The following is a 21,346-nucleotide window of genomic DNA, read 5'->3' as shown; positions in this document are numbered from 1 at the left end:
GTATCATGTGATGCTGTCACATGATCAATATACCATCACATTTACACTTTGAGCATGAAAAATGTCACATTACAGTGTGTGAAAGTTGAATGTATACTTTTCACAACTTCGCTGTTATTAATAGCTGAATGCATGAAATCATGTGACCTGTCACATGACGATGATACCATCATCTTTATACCATGAAAGAAGACTTCACCTGACGCTCTCTCTGTCTCTCTGTGTCTCTCTCTCTCTCTCTCTGAGAATGATGAATATTTATTGCTATATATTACCTTTCACATTAAAGAAAACAAACTCGTCTATACCAGAGAACAACCTCTATAATAACATAGAATCTTGGAAAATGTAAGCTGGACTGATGGTTGGTAACATCAAGATCACAATAACAGTAATATAAACCCACTATAAATGATTCTCATTCCTCTGTTATGATGATGTTAATTTTGTGTAAGTGCCGTGCCAAGTCATTGTTTAACCCTTAATTTGCACCCTAGCTCTGTGGTACCCTATGACATCATGTGGACATTTTTGTTCAAGCCTGGTTCAAAGGGTTGATGGAATGACATTTTTGTTCAAGCCTGGTTCAAAGGGTTGATGGAATGAAGTCACCTGGTCCAATCGCATGGCTATACCATTCATGGTATCACAGTAAATAAACTTTGATGTCATTGCATGTTCTGGGCATTTTGGGGGCCATGGAACTGTACAGTTTAACTGGTCAAGAATTGGATATTTCCTGTTGGAAAACATTGGATCAGCAACACAAAAATATTAGAAGCAAAAATAAAATCCAATCCAGAGTCCTAAATATGGAAAGTGTTCCTTATTTATGATCGAGGCATACATTTCATTTTCCAGGATACCCTCAACCACCTGGACAATTTTAATTGCAAATTTAAAACTAAAAATGACCCTGATACCATATGTATTTGAACTCAAAAGTTCAATGACACCGGTCACACTCTTTGGAACCAAGTTTGAAATCAAATTCATCGGAGTTTCCTCAGGTACAGAAAAAAGTGACGCTGAAGGAATTGCTTTGAAAATATCTCTTTTCTACAGTGAAAATTCCCATGCTTTATCAATTTCTAAAATTCTAAATGTTCCAAACATTCTGCTGTGGAGAAACCCAAAAATTGCTGTACATATACATATCTTGATGGCTATTGATTTTACAGTGGTGATGTATTTCAAAAATGGCAAATTTGTAAGATAAGAGGCCAAATTTTTTTATTTATCAACCTAAAATGACAATATTTTTCTTGTCTCTTACCAGAGTAAATATGTAAATATTGCAATTCTTTTTGAAGTATTTAAAATATCAAAATTTTAAAATACACACAATAAGAACAAGTACATCAAAACAGTATTATCAAGGTTGAGTTCATGTTGACAGGGTCGAGTAAAACAAAAAGCTTCAAAATTTCATTTACATTAATTTGCTGATGCAATATCTAAATATTACTGAATATATAATCTCAAAAATAGTTCAGAATATATACAGAGACCATAACCCTGTTGCCCAATACAATTTGAACTACCAACCCTGAGATTCCCCATTTGCATATTGGTCAAACAATCCTGGCTTTAGAACCAGGTGGTTTACCCTTGGAATTCCGCTACTTGTACATTGGCAAGACCCTTGCCAATCAATATTGATATCACTTCCACTTTAGGCCAAGCACTGCTAAGACTGGACCAATGGCGACATAATCCCGACTTGCTCCCAACCATTAATTTGCACAATGGCCAAATTCTTGACTTGATATCTCTATATGGTGGTTGGCTAAACCTTGCTGGTCAAGCCTACAGAATGGCCCCTTAACCACAATTATCCTTCTATTTATACATATTGTCCTAATCAGGTTGATCTTGAGGATAGTTTACAAAATGATTACCCAACCATCTTATATGCTTTTTAAATTCTGTGAATTGCAGCTTGTTTTGTGAAACACAGACTGGCCATACTCAACGAAAGTGTTGACCAGAGCAAATCTACTACGATGGTTTCCCACTGCCACACTGAGAAAAAATCATACTGCATATGCTCCATGGTGACAATTTGCACTTATGGATTACAACTACCACTAAATTTGTAAATGTCAATATTATGGTACGTTTTATATTAATCGACTATTATAACTTACATTGATGTAATTACTTGAATCACTTTAATCTTGATATTTTTCATAGCCCGCCAATATAGCTTCCAGTCTGTTAAAAGTTTGATTAGAGAAACATTGTGAAAACAAAAAGAACTCAAAACATAATTTTTCATTTACAAAACTTAGGAAAATATGCCACCAGATAGCTCTATTCTTTTTTACTCTGGTCAACTGATTCTTTTTTGTTGATGATATTTACAAATATCTGAAGAGTCTATGTCTGCAGTAACTGTAATGACATGAAGCCAAGTAGGGCTGAAAACGAATATAAAAGATACAGGCTAGTTGACAGTAAAGAGCCAAGCTTGCATGGCTGATCTGGGCAGCAGTACCTGTAGTTGAAATGGGGTACTGTGGCATGAATCATCAATGCTGTACTGTGGGGTGGTGAAGTGAAGAGTTGGACTTATAGGTACACACTGAGCTCAGATCTAGGGCAATATTGAACCAGATGAGTAATGTTCAGAGATAGACAGCTGGCATGTGAATGTTATGATGATATTACTGAGTTCAGCACGCAGTATGGAGCTGGCTGTAGCATGGAAATGCTGGAGTTAGGTGCAAAAGCTATGGAAATAGGACAAGCAATGTAAAGATGATACAGAAATTTGGAGTTGGATCCAGTATGTTGAATTAAATATAATTTTCACCCTTTGGATATATGAATTCTCAAAACTTGTCATCTTGAATGTTGAAGTCTATATCTAGCAAAAAACTTCACCTGAATAGACTATAACCCCTGGATTGATATTTGAAATCCTACGGTTTCATCTTCCATATGATACTATAAACAACTTGACACACAATGAACTACATTGTATATGAAATTAAAAGAGTGTCCTTTATTTGAAATTTCAAGAACTGATCAATTTCATTGTATTCAAGAGTAAAATTTTACTTTACGAGGCTCTGAATCTTGTTTTTCAAGCAAGGAGAGAAAGGATGAAATGAAGGTCAAGAGGAAATTGGGTTGAAGTGACATCATCAGGAATTAGTCATGGTGCATCTTGAGTTCTGTAGCACTGAAGACTTTGAGGCTATGGGAAAGTCCATGGTGGAAGTTGTTTATCTAAATTAACTCAAACAGGTCTTTGAACTCAGTGTTCAAGGAATTATTACTTTTTTCTCCTTTTTTGATATTCCAGGAAATTCATAGCCATTAAGCAGTTGAGGTAAAGTTGATGGCACTTCCTGTTTTTATGTCTCAAAGTACTGTATTATTGTAAATGTGTGGCTCTTCCATACTGAAATATATTTGAAACTGATTTAATTTTTTCATAGTATTTATAAATCTTGACAGCTTGGGGTGGGGGATCAAGGCAGGATTGATTTTTGACAGTCGTTGACTTTTGTCAGTCTAAAATGAAAAGTATCAGTCCTGTATTTTCTGAATGTTGTCTTACAAGTTTCAGCTGGCAGACAAGTTTGACACCTACACATGGAGATGTAGGATGTTGGATCCGAGTTACCAAGAACCAAGATAACCTAATACATATTGTCCTGTTAACAGTTCTATGGTCGGCAATAGATCCTCTAAATACCAGATACGACTTGAAGACAGCTGTTTTGATCCGGAATTTGGCAAAAGCTAAAGATTGGCACTCCAAGCTACAATTATGATTTAGTGACGTCAGTGCTTATCTCTGTGTTTTGCAACCATTGTTTTCCTGATCACTGACTTGGCACATGATTACTTCTATGCTTGCATGCATGAGCATGGCTGAAACGTGATACTCGAGTGACGACATTCGCCAAGCCACAATATCCAAGACTGATCATCAAGCATGCATGTGTACCATTGTTTACAACTTCCACGCTTGCAGGTGACTTGCATTTTATCACTACAAACAGTGGTATGAAATTTGGAGAGTTGTAGCTTCATAGGTTGATATAAATCTGTTTCCGATATTACAGCACTCAAGTTGTCAGAAAGCTCCAGCTATGACGTGCTAGCTTTATGCAGAGTTTGTTTACATTTCATGACTTTCCTTCCTCACACTTTGGAATGTAGTATGTCACCTTTTACTTCAAAGCTTGTTTGCCGGTACATTTTTTTTGGTTTGCTGAATCACGGCTAATTGTTGATTCAAATGTTTCCTTTGAGAATGTTGTTTATATAACGGTAACTTGTCCACTTTGATTGTATGCAAATTAATGTTGGCGTAGTTTGTGTCCATTGTCACAGTGTTGTTTTGTAACTATGCAAAGTGGGTCAGGCTGACTGACTTGTTTATAAATTCCTTCAAGCTATATTTGCATACAATACTGGGGAGTTCCTTGGCTATACACTGACCACCAAAGTAGCACCACACATTTTATAAAACAAACAACCTGGCCTGAAATATTTTCACGTTGAAAACACCACGAAATCAAACAAACAATCCTTGTTTGTGTTCTCACTTCAACCTTTTTTGACTTCATATTGGTGCAGTATTCAAGTTCAAGTGAAAAAAAAAGGTTGAAGAAGGTCAAAGTTCATTTATCTCTGAAAACAAGGGAAAACTCTTCACGGGACAATTCTCGGTAAATACACAGAGATAATCAAATTAAAAAATGAATGGAAAACTGTTCAAAATGCTTTTCCATCTTTTTTGTAAGTACAGAATTTTTTCGATCTCACCCACTTTCTTCCGAGAATAAGATAAAATAATTAATTCTCAGCTCTTAAATAAGTACGCTCCTTGAAAATCATGTTGAAATTTTATTAATATTTGCATTAATCAAATTATACCTATTTGACAATCTTATGGCATATCTTAATCACAGTACATGACATGTGAGGGCGATTAAAATAAATATCTATACATGCAAGTATGGAAATTTGGCGAGAATGAAAAAGTATATCAAACCACGGTGATCCTATCCATGTTCAGGTAAATGGGGATGAGACAATAAACAACAAACAACCTTTCCTGCTCAAGTCTGTGGGAACAGTGTGTATAGCTTGGACTTCAGTGAAAATGGACCAAGGATTGACGGTTGATTCCCCTGAGAATTTTCACATAACACAGCAAATGTTGTTTAATCCAACTCCTTGCATTTAGAGTGGATTTTTTGTTTCATTTTCTTGATTGTTTTGATGATTTGCTGGAAAGAGACCAATGGGATCTGCTGTGTGACGGAATCAACATGTTTTTCCTGTTTGTCTCCAGTGCAGTAACCCATGATGGAATGTCAAGGAACTCCGAGAGCATTCAACGGTTCCGGTGAGGGCATAGTCCTGGCAAAATATTCTCTTTCATTTGTTTATCAATTCCTCTAAAAGGGACCTTTCAACCTCTTCAAGGTGGTACAAATTGTTTTCCGTAACTATGTAAAAACAACTACTGACCCATATTTCAAAACTGAAGTATGATAAGCGTTGGAGTGATGGTGTTTTGTTTGAAACTAGCTGAAAACATTGTGATGCTGATGCAGTTAAAAACAAGCTGACCTTGCAAATTCTGTATCAACTTTTATGAGTCACACCATTGTTTTTATTATTATTGTGATGGGTTGTAAATACTCGCTAATACCTGTGTATGAAAATAAAGTTTTTTAAAGTCACGCCAAGACGTTGCACATCAGAACTCAACAACAAGTTGGATATTATTAACCTTGATTTTAATAGTACATTTAAGTTTACTGGAACATAATTTGCCAGTTTCAACTTGTTGCAAAAAGCTCAACTTTGATACACAATTATGCCATGAATATTAAAACCAATCAGCAGCCTGGCACTTCAATGGTCTAATAATACAGTTTTCTCAAAGAAAAAAACTTTTTCACAGCATGCAGGGACACCAGCATGCTATGGTCATAAACTCATGTGAAAATTCTCATTCAGGGACACCAGCTGGCTATGGTCATAAACTCTGGTGAAAAATCTGAAAAAAAACCTGTCTAGATCAGAAAAAAAAATTGCTGATGCTATATTCTATCAGGCAAAAAAATTGATTTGTGCACTCAAAGTGATATACATATGAAAGATGGGATCTTAATGTGAAAACAGATATTGAATATATCTCAGGAGAGGTCATGAGATCTCCCTCTGCTTGTTGTTGCTATTATTAATTAAACCACCAGAGGAGACTGCATCCCTGCTAATTATCAATAATAACATTCAGCTTGTCATTCCCAAGGTATGCGAGGAATCAAAAGAAGCTTTAATTTGCCAAAGTTTCTACGAAATTGGGGCATGTTTTCTACGAGTGAAGGAACGTATTGGACTAAATTTAGAGATGGTTACGGATACATAAATGTAACTTTCCCTGTTGAGTTCCTTTGTTAGTTAGCCCTATCTACTTCTACTACTACATCTCAGAATTTGCTTTTTTGAAACATAAATCCAAAGTGTTTTGGGTTACATCTATTGTGGCTATGTAACACTGGTGGAGATGTCCCGGGCGTGTACAGGTGTGCACCTATGACTGTCTATGGTACAAGGTGAATTGTCCAGAATAGGATTACCCTGGCACCTGAGGGCATGGCAACTTTTGGCACCGGTCAGAGGTTACCACCCACTGGACATCAAATCCCAACCACACCCTGAGGCAGCAATTAAGTAGATAATTCAAACCCCCTCTACCAGAAAATTGCCGATTCCACAAATAGACTTAGCTAACGATAGCCTAATTGTATTTCTCATTGATGCATGTTTGTACCTTGTACGACTTGCTGTGGAAACTTGGAAAATCTTCAGCATGCCTTGAGGCTTTGTTACTTTTAGCAGGGAATAGCCCAGTAAGCTGCCTATTTTTTACCATTGTCTGCCATGTATGATTTTGTGATATTTTAGGTAATTATTTACATACATTAAAGGCATTGCAGGTACACATCTAAATATCAAGGAGTAATATTTGCAACTAGCTTATGCCACATGTACACACAGGCTATATCACTAGGGTGTTTATTAACATCACAAAGCCAGGAATGCTGTCCCTTTTATCTTGTCCTTTTGTTTTCCCAACATTAAATGAGAATAGGACTGTGGCCTGATGTCCGCAGCTGTAAATAGATGCTTAGCGTTCCAGCTTGATTGTCGTGCTTGGTGGTCACTCCACGGGTCAATAACCGATTGGTCATCTTCGTGGTCATACGGTCACTCACCGATGACCACGCCACATCGGTGACTGGTCACTTCATTATTCAATCAAGTGTTCCACAAAAAAACCAATTAACTAAGGCTGACACATGCCATCTTGCACTGTATGACTAATTAATTAGCATGATCAATCAGATATCTCCCTATTCGATTTCTCCCAGTAGTGTTTTACCAAGTTGTAGCATGAATCATCTAGAGATGTGATATTATTTGTTTCTTTGAACTGGCATACTTTCACTGTGAGTTCAAGTGTGTATGCCACTATAATTATCTAGAGTTCAAAATACCCTTTAATAGACCTGTTAAATAAGATAAACTATCGTGTAGAATTCAAGAAATCTGGTGGCCCAACCACCTCTCAATTAATGTCTTTTATTCTTTTACTCTGTCTGTCTGTCTCTCATATATATATCTATATTTCTCCATTTGTAAATATATATCTATCTCTCAATATATATATATATATATAAATATATATATATATATATATATATATATATAATATTATATATATTTATATATATATAATCAATATATATAATCAATATATATAATATATAATCTATCTATATGTTTACGACAGATCACAATTGTTTCATTTAGCTCATACTCATCTTGGATCAAAACCAAGTGAACTGATTTCTTCGCGGTTGAGCAGCGTGCTCGGAAGGTTATATCTGATTGGTCGATTGTCACTATTTACTGCAACTTAGGGGGTCTCTTTGAACTGTTCAATTATAACTGTAAGGCTCAGCTACCAAATTTGATAACAACTTCTGAGACACTGACCATCAGCCCAATTTTCTTTGTGGAAACCTTGAGCCAGTGTTAAAGACTTCCTCTGCAGAGATACAACTGACAAATTTCAGAATTGGTAGAACAGGCAAAGTATTATATTGGAATATGGAAAGAAACTATCAGCTCCATGATGGTGTTCAACCACTGACTGTTGAAATAGAAATGATTGGTTTGTAGGTCACTGAAGAGATGAAATGATTGGTTTGTAGACCACTGACTGTTGAAATAGAAATGATTGGTTTGTAGGTCACTGAAGAGATGAAATGATTGGTTTGTAGACCACTGACTGTGGAAATGGAAATGATTGGTTTGTAGGCCACTGAAGAGGGGGATCTAATATTTGACGTATTGGAGGTTTCACATCACTGCCCATGGCTGCTCTCTGAACTCTCGATGGAATGCCAACTTCATTACATTTCTTTCCAGTACTGAAATACTACTCATTATTAGACATAGTTCTCTAAACACTATTTCACTCATAGTTTCATTTCATACATGAAATATGCTTGTAAAACAGAAAGATTCAAGTTTCCGTGTTAAAAAGTGCAGCTCCCATTTTTAAAACTCTGACAGCATGATTTTTACAACGATAGTCATAATTTTTTACATATTGTCATTTTTTTTTATTTCTTCAAAAAAAAATAAACTTGTAAGAAAAGCATTTCCATTATCTGGTACCAAAACAAAGTCTTCCAGGCGTTCCTATCTGTTTCTCTAAAACACATTGTCAAAAAAGCATTACCTGCTTGAAATTGCAAACCACCTTCTGTCAGTTGCTTGACACTTTAATATGTACTAGTGTACGACAAAATGCATAATTAATGACGCCATACAATTATTGAATAATGAAAATGCAAAAATATTAAGGCATCAACTGCTGCACAGAGCCAAATAGAATTCCCTGTCTCCAATGCACCAATTGTGATTGCAAAGAATCCAAGGCATTTTAAGAATGCACACAATTATTAAATATTCTGATGCAACTTGGCCTAGCTCATGACAACAGCTATTGTTTTAGGCCACAAAAGTATTTTGTTGCCATTATTTTGTTTTCACGTAACCAAATTTAAAGGCAGATTGGAATGTATAAAGACAGATTAATTAACCGGACACCACTCCCGGTCACTTCATTAGGGCATTTACAGGGTGGGGTGACCCGGTCTTTTGACAAGCAGCCACTGATATGTTAATGCAAACAACAAAAGAAATGGACTTATGAAACAATGGAATGTGCCGATTAATGTATTGACATGCTAATTGGCAATTCCTTGTGAACTCAAAACCAGAGAAGTACATGTACATGGAATGTTGAAGAACCAACAGTTCACTTTCATATAATGCCTGAATTTTTGAAAGTGCCAAATTCTGTGCAAAAAATGGACAAAATTTTCAACACGTCACATACTCAAACTCAAATTTAAAAAATGGTAAGTTGAACCAATTTTTGACAAATGTTTACGATGAAAGTTGGATAACTTTAACATTCAATTTTTATATCATGGATTGTGAGGAAGAAAACACAGCAATGAAACGGTGACACATTTGCTGATGGAGGGCACCATTGCACTATAATCAGTATTTTGTCATTATCCATCACTGTAACTTATCAAAATAGGTGAAATTGTAAGGGTACATACATTTTAGTTTTTTCAAAAAAAATTGGTATCTTGTGTTCTTCATGACCGGATGCAATTAACTAACGTATTTCAAAATTTCTATACAAAATGCTTATTTGCCAAAGTTGATGGTTGTCAGCGGATTGGTAGTTGTATGAAGGCTCCCCATGAATTTTAACAATAGATGACATTAAGATATAGTGGCATGGGAATTATCTGTGAAAGACTAAAATCATAAAGTGTCTTTCGCCAGGATGTTATAACCAATATCTAAACAAGTGAAAGGAAAAAGCCAGGTAAAACAAATTACTGGTACTCTCCAAACTACTGGCAATTCATCTTTTTGATCTCCATAATCTCACCTATTGTATGTCTCCATAATCTCACCTATTGTATGTAACTTACAGACAACGATGTTTTGATGAGTCAAATAAAGGAAAAACCCCAAAATTACAAAAAAACATCATGGGGTCTAAAAAAATCTCTTGAATTTATTCTATTACAAGGGCTCTTAAAGGCAGGTTTTTTTGCTTTTCATCCGTGCTGGAAAAGCCGTAATATAGCAGAAGTTTATGTCCAAAATTGAAATTTGCAACAGTTTTGAGAAAATCAAATTTTTCTGAAAGACCACATACAACAAAGAGCAACACAAATAAGCAACTAGGTACAGACCATTACATCTCAGCAAAAAATGGGCAGAAAATTCTGCAATTTCTACGAAACCTCTTCATGGAGTTATTTGCATTTTCTGAATGAAGAATATTTGAAAAATGTCACTGCATTTATCATTTCACTTATTGGTCCAAGGAACGAACTGTGACATTCTACATTATTATGCCATGAGTCAAAGTTTTCAAACCAAAAATATGAAACACCGAAATACTCATCCAGTAAATTTCTTGATAAAAATAATCAGGTGATTCAACTGGTAAGACTGAAAACGTTAGTGGAAAAAACACATATTTTCTATTCTCAGATGTGTACATAATGTCAAGTTGTCTCAGTCAAGAGAAAATTAGTCATAATTGAAAAACTGACATGTCTGACTACTATTTTATTTTAATTCAGAGAGTAAGACTTTCTGAAACTAAATTCGGAAGTGTGACAGTGAAAGAAAATATGTTACATATGGTGATGCTGATTGAATGGGTAACATACGCCTCGCAGCGCCCTCTCATCGTACAAGTGCACATGTAATTATGAGACGCATGACACATGTACAAATTACGCCTCATGAGGGCCAGCTTCAACAACTCACTCAAAAAACAAAAGCACGATTTTTTATGCAGACATTAATGGAGGGCGCTATTAAATAATCCTGTCACAGACGGTGCACCGCCACTGGCCAATGACTGGCTTCAACAATGGGAAATAATTACAAAAATTTGAGGAGGTACAAATAGACATGTGCAAGAGGAAATTAAGACAGAGTATGGAGCACTCCTCAATTCTATTCCAGATTCCTGACAACAAATCATCACTTCAAACATCCAAAATGAAGAAAACTATGATATTTTAGAGAATTATGGTCTGACAAAAAGAGATGTCAAAAGGAAGTCACTTTATTGGAAATTGGTTGATAAGAAATGGCATGCAGTCAAGGTCAAATTGGTCAAAAATGGGCTGAGACTCTAACTCTCACTGACAGCTACAAAGCTACTTTATTCAGTCGTCTTAATTCAACAGGCATTGTTAGCAATTTCGTAAATGATTTAAATTGGAAGATTTTCCATAGAGGCCTAGTCACAGGAAGCTGGGCCAAAACTTTCAAATTAAGTGATGGGAAATGCCATATTTGTGGCCAAGAAGAAACACTAGAACACATCTTATTTGAGTTCAAATATGTACAAGAAATCTGGAAGAAATGAATTTCTTTCTTTGTCAGCAAACACAACTTTGATAACGATATCAATATCAAAAGATTAGCAATTGCAGAATTGAAAATGATAATAATGCAACATCTGATATTATTTACTGTATTACTTACATCCTTTGTAAAATACACAGTTTGGAATATTAGGAATTATGTTAGTTTTGATGGGATTAAAGTTTCCCTTCAATCCTATGTTATGCAATTAAAATGTTATCTTTCCTCGTGGATGAATACATTATATTTCACTTATAAGATGATGAACAAAGCTGAGGATTTTATCACAAAGCTTTCAAGCCTTGTCGGACTTGAAGGAGAAGAATGCATCCTGAATGCATTTATATGATGATCTTTGTAGTTAAATGACTGATTTTTTTCCAGACAAGTTGCATTGTAATTTTAACGCATTCACAGTTATGTAGATTTGTTTTATTTGCAAATTTGTTGAAATAAATTTATCTTATTTGTTAAAGTCATGGTGCATCGCCACTTCGTAAAGTCGTGTAATATTAAGTAAAGAAGATTAAAATCATGATGCAACTGAATTTACATTACATCTTCGATAAGACTTGATGGTAAAGGAAGCGCCTTGAACTCATCTTGATGGTTAAACTGGACCATGAAATTGTTGCATCACTTTGTTATTAAAGACATTCTATGTACATTTTTCATTTGCATTACTTATTTACACTTATGTCGGCATGATGCTTAGCATTGACGGCAAACATATTTACCAACAAAGTCATTATTTGTGAATAAATTCTACTTTGCTTGCAAAAAAAAAAAAGTTGCACTGCCACATTTTCAGCAATTACAACTACATGTATTTCTGTTCAGCATTTCATTTTACTACATTACCTACATTTCATTATTTTTTGTTTAATATTCAAAGACCATGTCATCGTTTCTTCAATTTTGTATATTAAGAGATTCATTGTTTATGATTTATGTCCCCTCCTAGTACTTTCATTACATACTTGGATATTTCTGTCACACTTTTGAGTAATTTTAGAGAAACATAAAAACAAAAATTCAATCAAAGAAACAGGGCTTTGACCTTGGTAAACTCTACAATAACTACTTGGGGTAAGTTTCCAACAACCGATGCAACAACATAAAAATTTGAAAGCCTTTTTTACAATTTGTTATGAAAGTTTCTCTAAACTAATTCAATATGAATTTTGCTGTGAAAATATGTCTATCGCAATAATTATTTATTTTCAGTCTACGTACTTAGGATTTCAAACTCTAATCTTTCCATATTCTCACAATTCAATATTCGATATCAGGTAAAACCAATCATCTCTGGTACTCTGTAGTGCAAAGAGAAAACCTTTTCCAGTGTGCCAACATTTAACATCAGGTTCTTCATTTTTTAAGAACTATAAACCATATTGAAATATTATCTTTGTATACACTTTCCAGTTTTTTTGGGCCAATATTAGGGACCACGGGTAAATTGAATTTTATCACATAATATTTCTGTTGTCTTGTAATCTTAGATTGCTTTAATCGGCGTCTGGCATGTATTATTTTAAATGTCCGAGTTCCAGGACTATTGATTGATTTTATTGCAAGGACCATAAAAGGGAATTTGCCACTCTGGAGCTCAGTGGACCATGCAGTCAATGCAATGTATAATAAAGGCTTTATGGCCACTGAATCTACCTCGATGCTGGATCCATGAATGACAAAAAAAATCAAAATCATTCAAAAAATTTGGTGTATCCGTACAGTGTCGAACGTCTACCAGAGAAATTGGGACTCTTTACATATGGTGGTTTTCTTGTGCTTGATAAAAAAACAGCAAACAATGCATTGGCAACCGTACTACCATATTGCAATACCACATACAAAGTACACAATCAGATGCACCAAAACTAACTCCTTTCAAATTTTCAAGTCAAGGCTTTCGATGTTTTTAAGCAGCTCTAACGGTCAGAACAGTGAAATACAAATACAGCTGACTATTAAATGAACAGCACAAAAACTTGCGTCACTTCATTTTCGTGATTATGTTAATATGGCTGTATCATCTCATGCAATTAGTCATGAATGCCTTGGAAATTCACTGTAATGTGAAGGCATGTCATGCAGGAAATAAGCAATGGCTTTTCTTTTCCAAAATTCTGACTACCACTGCCAGACAGCATCTACAAGTCCGGCCTACAATTGGTACTGTGCCACTGAGCACGTACGTATTTATGAAATAAGTTCAATAAACAGTTCTCTCTTAATGTTTCGGGAACATATTCAGTGTGAAAAAATCACACACAATAAACAAAATATTAGTTTATCATGCAGAACAACTTAGATAAGAAGGTTAAAGTGTCAGTTGTCGAATGGTAATGGCAAAGAAATTAACCAAAAGCCAAAAACTACTCTAAAGTGCGTCCCTTGGAAATCGATGCAATTTTATTGTGTCATTTACCTATTGAAATTCAACAAAAGCCAGGGACTTCACGATGACATCATCATTTCGATCACGATGATTCTAGATGTACTTTTCTCTTTTCCGTTGCATCAGTGCGTGAATGAACCCCTGTTTGATATCGATAACGCCCCGGTTCATAGTACCGTCCATTGCACTTTGCTACAGTAACTAACTTGCTTTACTCTCTTACCTGTAGTAAAACGCCCACGCATTTTTCTCGAAATCATTCATTCTGCACACACGGTTCTCCATCTCCATGCAGCATGCAGCAGAGCTTCGTCAGCAACTCGGTTCACTTCCTCTTTCCCACAATGCAATGCGTTGTCAACTCGCGCATGCCTACGAAAGCAATCATGGCGGACGAACTGGTGCAGCTGTTCCAGAGCATAGGTTTGAGTGAACAGAAAGCCAAGGAAACCACGAAGAATGATGTTCTAGCTCAAGATCTCAAGTCTATAATAGAAGAGGTATGTGTTCAAGAGTGTTTTGACTGTGCTTTCGTGCTAGGCCAGTCCCATTGCCATGACTGCAGTTCTGCGAACTTCAAGTTCAACTGAACTATGCCGCGAGAATTCGTATTGAAATGCACGTGTGAATGAACGTCTTGCAGCTGCGATCCGCGCCCTGCCACTCCCTCGGCTGACTCCTTGACAAAGTTACCGAGTTAGTTGTAGCATCACGATAGCAGCAACGTTGGACGCAATAATTAATGCATTCGTGTGCTGCATGCTATGTTCAACTTACCTAATCAATTTCACATGCAACGATTGCATCAGCTACGGACTCAACAGAGGTAGCATACTAGTACTACGTACAAGTTCCAACTATATATATCATTGCTGCTAATCCGTACGAGTGGCAGGGCTCGTTTTCGCAGCAATATATATCATAGACTAGACCTGGCTTAACGCTTCTAGGTCTGTTATGATAAATGTCATTGTCATCTGATGTTATTTCTTTAAGAGCTTGAGTCTCAGTTCCATAATTTCAGTTAAACGAAATTATCATAAAATTTAGGTGGATATTTCAAGGATATGGATATATTTAAACCTCTGAAACTTTGCTGTATCTTTCCCCTGATCATTATGGTACAAGTCATTTTATTTTGTTTTGTTTTATTTAAGACAATATTTAATTGTATGGGATGATTACTTGAAATCTAGCAGTTTTGGCAAACTTGCAAAATAGTGTGTCTTACCATGGTATGAATCACAAAGAGCACTAAAAGTGTCATTTGGATGTCAGCCACAGCTATAGAATTTAAAGGCTGTTTGAAGGCAACCATGCATTGAAAATGATGTAAGTTGCGAATTGGTTGTGAAACTTTGAAATACATTGTGAATGATATGATTACAGAGCTGAATAACAATGTACAGACACGCCCCTTTCACTGATATAATTTAAAGTTCACCTTCCTGATCAGATCATTTGGGTTTGTATTTTCTCATCAAGATAATATGTCCATTTTTCAAAACATCCTTAATACAGCGATAAGTAATTTGCAAATCACATATCATGTCTGACCCATAGTAAAGAATATTTGGCCGAATATGTGTGAAAATTTTACTTCAAAACATTTTGACAGCATGATTGCAGTTTTGGCAATTTATAATTGGTAATATCCCTAGCAAAAAACTATTCATTTCAAAATTTTATCGGAGACGTAATTGCAGAATAGCTTGGGCAGACCATTCAGATTGCCAGTTTTTTGCCTATGCATCGTGACATTGAATTTCATTTGTCACTGAATCTTCATCTGATTTGTTCAGTTTGAACTGTCATAAATCACTTCTCCTACTCATTCTGTCAGGCTTACATTTTGAAGTGACCAGGATCAGGCAAATTTTCCAAGTAGATCCAGTGCAACACAGTATATCATCCATCATGTATGAGAGGCAGAGGAATCGTGTAGTAACTTCACTTTTCCTAAAATCATGCCAAATAACTTCTCCAAAACAAGATGCTTTTTGATACAGAAATGTTAATTAAATGATTTCAGTAATATTGCCAGTCGTATTTGCCATACGGCATCCACTGATTTAAAGTAGAGGGATACGACTTGAACTCTGTTGAAAATGAAATGAGTTTAAAATATGTCATAATTTTTATTTTTCAGCGTTGATAATGACATTAATAATTATTGATTATTCTTCACTTTGTTCTTTCAGGCAAGAAAGAAGATGCATGGTGGCATAGAGAAGAGTGTTGGTACCTTGTTATACAACACTGCTACCAGGCTTAAGCAGAAAAGCAGGACACCATTTCTATTGGATTACATCACCACTAGGAAAATCGCCACAGAGGCTCAATTAACAGGTGAGTGAAATATACAGAAGTCATTTCAAGTCCTTGCTGATTTAACTGTACACATTGTTATCTTGTAAAAAGCATCACTTTTTTCCTGCTGTGACACTCAAGGCAATTGTGTTTTTTTCTGATTTAGCTTGTAAGAAAATTGATCCACTCAACTTCAGTCTCAGAAAATTACAAAAGACCACAAGAATTCATCTTTTTGACATGTCATCCTCTTTACACGGAAAACAGAACTTAGTTTCATGTGTGTGTTGAAGCTGTTCACCCCATCGTCGTAAACCACGCGTCTCTTTACGGCAACAGCTTAGCGCTACCCGTTAAGAGGCCGTGGTTGATTACGCAGAAATTCGTGGATCTATCGCTGGTTTCCAGCGCTGCCTGAACAGAGCCAATCAGAAAGTAGGTCTCATAAACATGCATAAATTATTGTAATTAGCAATAAACAACGATGTGGCTGATCTTGGTGCTCACCACCACACAGCGTTCGCTGTTGACGAAGAGCGCGCAATGTGTAAATGTTTAATGTTTTTGGACTCAACTGCTATATTCACACCAAAAAAACGTCATTGATAATTATTTTACAAGGAAAACATGGGTTTCTTTGCACGAGGACCAGCGGTGGCAAGTCTGCATGCTACCAGGTAGGCCGTCCCCATCGTGTTTCACGAGTGTTGTATCGAAGGGTATCGCATAACTGGAGCAGCTGGCCCCCACTCGCAAGAATAGAAGAACACCGCTGTGTAAAACCTGTTGGTCAAAACTATTGATCATAAATTTACTTTACTACAAGTTATTGTAAACGTTTTCTGTATCGATCTCTTCATTTAGGTTCACACTGAAAGCTTTCCTATCCTGCTGCCGAAATCACAGACCTTGGCAAATTGCGCAGTTGTTCAAGTCTGATTATGTTTCATTAATTCTTCACAAAAGTTACGCTAACCATAGACCCTCGAGAAAAACCTTGAGGGTATATGCATTAACAACGGAATCAAACCAAGAGAGGTTTAGCTTGTTCCATGGGTTTGCAGTTCAGCCAGCGAACACTTATATGCGTACTCAGTGTGACCTGGTGACAGTTTTCAGACAGGGTAGTGACTTTCGCCCAAAGCTGTCTCACAAATGATGAGCAGTACAAAATCTTTTACCATACCCTTCGAAACTTTATTGTGTTTATCCTAAAACTTTTACCCTTCGAAACTTTATTGTGTTTATCCTAAAACTGTTAACAGGACGAAAGTGGTATTTAGGGGGTCAAAGTTGCCAAATTGTTTTAGTAATCGGACTGCTATCGCAGTTATCGGACGTCGTATTTGGAATGTGATTATAGGGGCTAAATATTGATATTTTGAAAAGTCAAACCCCCGATTTTCAATTTCGATGTGTTTAGAAAACTGTTTGTAAAAAATTTGTGATAGATTAGTTACATTCAATCCATGGATGACGCAAGTATATTCCAACATGTATGGTGCTTACATATGGGACATGGGCTGTCTCTGTGTGTTGCTTTCGACACTTTGTATCGTACAGTATGTTAACATCGCCAAGTTTGTAGCCCGGAATAGCTTCTACCCAAAATCTAACTACTCAAAACAGGACAGCAGCGTCACCTGACTTAATATGTGGTATCATGACTTGTAAAACACTATCAATTACAGAGCGAAGTGAGTACAACGAACAGCATGTCATTAAATGTCCGAAAACTGAGATCGTCCGAAAATAGTCACACTGAGTGTACGAGGACGACCTTGAAGTGGGACCAGGCCAGGTTCTTTGCTGGCCGTAGTCTCTTGTGTTCATACCGAAGCCATAGTATTCACATAGTGTTGCCGTTGCTTTCAATCATGACAGAAAAACTGTCAAAATTTTGAAAGCTGTCGGATTTAATGCAACATACATCAGAAGAGATGCAACGGAACCAGAGGATCTCAGACCCTGAAAGCTCGATTGTGTACACACAGACAATGAGGATCTTGTCTGTTGTGTACGACCCGACATGACTTTGTAAAACGGATTCGTGATTCTGATGATATGTTCTCATGAATAATTAATTAACCCCCATTCATACTTCCCCAGTTTCCCGGCGTCATCTGCCAGAGCTTGATTTTTAAGTAGGTCAGCGGAGCGGAAATTATTGCTCTGGCTCACGAGAATGGTTCACCTCGATTCCCTGCAAAGAAACAGGTCTGCGTTGTTCATGATTTGGGCCATACCACAGCAATTAAAGGGTTCAACTTCTTGTTTGGTCAAACTGTATGTAATGATAATAATAATAATAATAGTAATAATGGTTTATTTTCCTCAAATGGTGACCCTTAGGCCAAATTATAAGAGGTACAATTCTAAAATTTGTCAAAATACTGAGTCGTACTCTAGCAAAAAATAAACACATCATCAAATACAACAATTAATGATAAAACGCATTCAATTACGTAATAAATTAACACTATAAACAACTGGGCTGGAATCTTTACGCTTGGTTTTTGATTGAAAACTTCTAATACTACAGTTTCTCGTTGGATATCTATGATTAATTTTAGGTTGAACAAGGTGATTTAATTCGTGGTCTGGCTTTAGAATACTCTCACCAAATTTCTTACAAATATCTTGTCTTCTTTCTTCTAATGATTTTAGTTGAAGCATATTTTATGCTTCCCTATATGAAGCAAATGGATAAATAATTTTGAATAATTTTGAATGTACATCCAATGTTGGAAAGTATAGCAAGGCTGTTGATATATCATGTCTTAACTGACGTGATCAACAACATAATTGTTTTGTCTGACTTGTCATGGACTGTCATGTCTCTTTCTACTGATGATAGGTCTTTACATGTAACCCTTTTGACACAATGGTTTTGCCTAAATCCATTGTTGTCAATGTTGAGTATGGACCTATATAGGGTAGTCAAGTTAAAACTAGAAGAGGCTTAAAAGTGAAAATTGAAAGCTGAATAGCATTTTAGCATAAACATGCGGCACAGCTGGGAATGGAATGCAAAAACTGTAATAATTTTTTTTTCTCTCTTTTGATAGCTGCCTTGGATTTCTTCAAGAACAACCCAGTTGATCCATTTGATACAAAAGCCTTTGAAGAATCATGTGGGATTGGAGTTCAGGTCACACCGGAACAAATCGAAGAAGCTGTAAGTCATCCGATAACATCCTTCACATTTCGTAGGACAGTGTCTATGGACAGTGCATTATTAATCTTTTATGTTGACAATATATTGTGCTCTCTTTACAGCAATTCAGTCACTTTAGAAACTTTTTGAATTAGCTTAGGGTAGAATGCGCCTCTTGGACAGATATTCAGACTCTCAAATTTTTTAGTCCCCACGGACACCGTCCGGGGGGACTTATAGGTTTGGTCATGTCCGTGCGTGCGTGCGTGCGTGCGTGCGTCCGTCCGTTCACGCAGATATCTCAGAGATCCCTGGAGCGATTTCATTCAAACTTGGTACAAGGATTACTTCATATGTCATACAGATGCACGTCGATTTGTTTTGTGGTACGATCCAATATGGCTGCCAGGCGGCCATTTTATTACGATTTTTTCATGTACAGAGCCATAACTCAGGCATGTTTCAACTGATTTTATTCAAAGTTGGTACAAGGACATTGACCAATGTCATAGATATGCACGTCAATTTTTTTGTTGATATGATCCAATATGGCCGCCGTGCAGCCATTTTGTTACGATTTTTTCATGTACAGAGCCATAACTCAGGCATATCACAACCGATTTTATTCAAACTTGGTACAAGGACATTGACCGTATGTCATACATATGCACGTCAATTGTTTTTGTGATAAAATCCAATATGGCCGCCAGGCAGCCATTTTATTATTAATTTTTTCATGTACAGAATCATTACTCAGGCATGTTTCAACAGATTTTATTCAAAGTTGGTACAAGGACATTGACCAATGTCATAACTATGCACATTGATTTGTTTTGTGATACGATCCAATATGGCCGCTGTGTGGCCATTTTATTACGTTTTTTCATGTCCAGAACCATAACTCAGACATGTATCAAGCGAATTTATTCAAAGTTGGTACAAGGACATTGACAATGTCATATATATGCACCTTAATTTGTTTTGTGATACAATCCAATATGCTGCTGTGCGGCCATTTTGTTATGATTTTTTCATGTCCAGAACCATATCTCAGACATGTATCAAGCGAATTTATTCAAAGTTGGTACAAGGAGATTGACCAATGTCATATATATGCACCTTAATTGTTTTGTGATACAATCCAATATGGCTGCTGTGCGGCCATTTTATTATGATTTTTTCATGTACAAAGCCATAACTCAGGCATATCTCAACCGATTTTAATCCAGTTGGTACAAGGACATTCACCTATGTCATACATATGCACATTGATTTGTTTGGATACGATCCAATATGGCCACCGTGTGGCAATTTTATTACGATTTTTTCATGTCTTGAACTACAACTCAGACATGTATCAAGCGAATTTATTTAAAAGTATTTTTATCACAGACCTAATGAAGAGGACTCTATCCTCTCTGAGGACCTGTAATCAAAGTACCCATTAACAAGTGGGGACTGTGTCATCAACGATGACTTGTACAACTCAGTTCTGATATACCAATTGTGGCAGGCAGCTCATTTTAAAGCTGTTTTAGTGAGAAAAATTTTCATCAGTTTAGATTTTTGCAAATCAAAAATTTCTATTTCCCCCATAAAGTTAACACAGGGATGGTGACCATTTTGAATTTCAAATATTGCTAAATGTTAGGCAATTTGTTCAGATCCAAACTTTGCATGGTGACATCAGATTTTTATTCTTTATTTGGTAAGAGCATGGTTGAAAGTTTCCATGAGGAAGGTTTGAGCAAAAGTTTAAGTCTTTCACTTTAAGGCGTAAACTTCGTTAACTCTTGATAATGACACCAAAAGAGTTATGTCAAACCAGTGTTTCCCCTGGGTTCCAAAATCTTGTACCAAATTTGGCTAGAAGCCCTAAAAAATTATTCGCCAAACCAGATATTCAATTAGCCAAGCCAATACCACTGATCATAAATGACGTC

At 36.2% G+C, this 21,346-nt stretch overlaps 1 protein-coding gene and 1 long non-coding RNA gene across 2 annotated transcripts in view; one reads left to right on the top strand and one right to left on the bottom strand.

The window, feature by feature from the left end:
- The window catches only part of LOC139135952 (uncharacterized), a 44,638-nt gene extending 30,341 nt beyond the window's left edge, over positions 1-14,297 (bottom strand). The window contains exon 1 of the long non-coding RNA XR_011553063.1: positions 14,160-14,297. This is a non-coding gene — a long non-coding RNA (uncharacterized lncRNA). The remainder of the gene's footprint in view (positions 1-14,159) is intronic.
- The window catches only part of LOC139135948 (glutamine--tRNA ligase-like), a 37,496-nt gene continuing 30,382 nt past the window's right edge, over positions 14,233-21,346 (top strand). The window contains exons 1-3 of the mRNA XM_070703732.1: positions 14,233-14,436; positions 16,138-16,285; positions 19,315-19,424. Coding sequence (XP_070559833.1) covers positions 14,233-14,436; positions 16,138-16,285; positions 19,315-19,424 — 462 coding nt within the window. The remainder of the gene's footprint in view (positions 14,437-16,137; positions 16,286-19,314; positions 19,425-21,346) is intronic.

The sequence above is a fragment of the Ptychodera flava genome, chromosome 6, assembly GCF_041260155.1.
Source record: "Ptychodera flava strain L36383 chromosome 6, AS_Pfla_20210202, whole genome shotgun sequence".
Taxonomy (NCBI): domain Eukaryota; kingdom Metazoa; phylum Hemichordata; class Enteropneusta; family Ptychoderidae; genus Ptychodera; species Ptychodera flava.
This window is presented reverse-complemented; position numbering and strand designations above follow the sequence as displayed.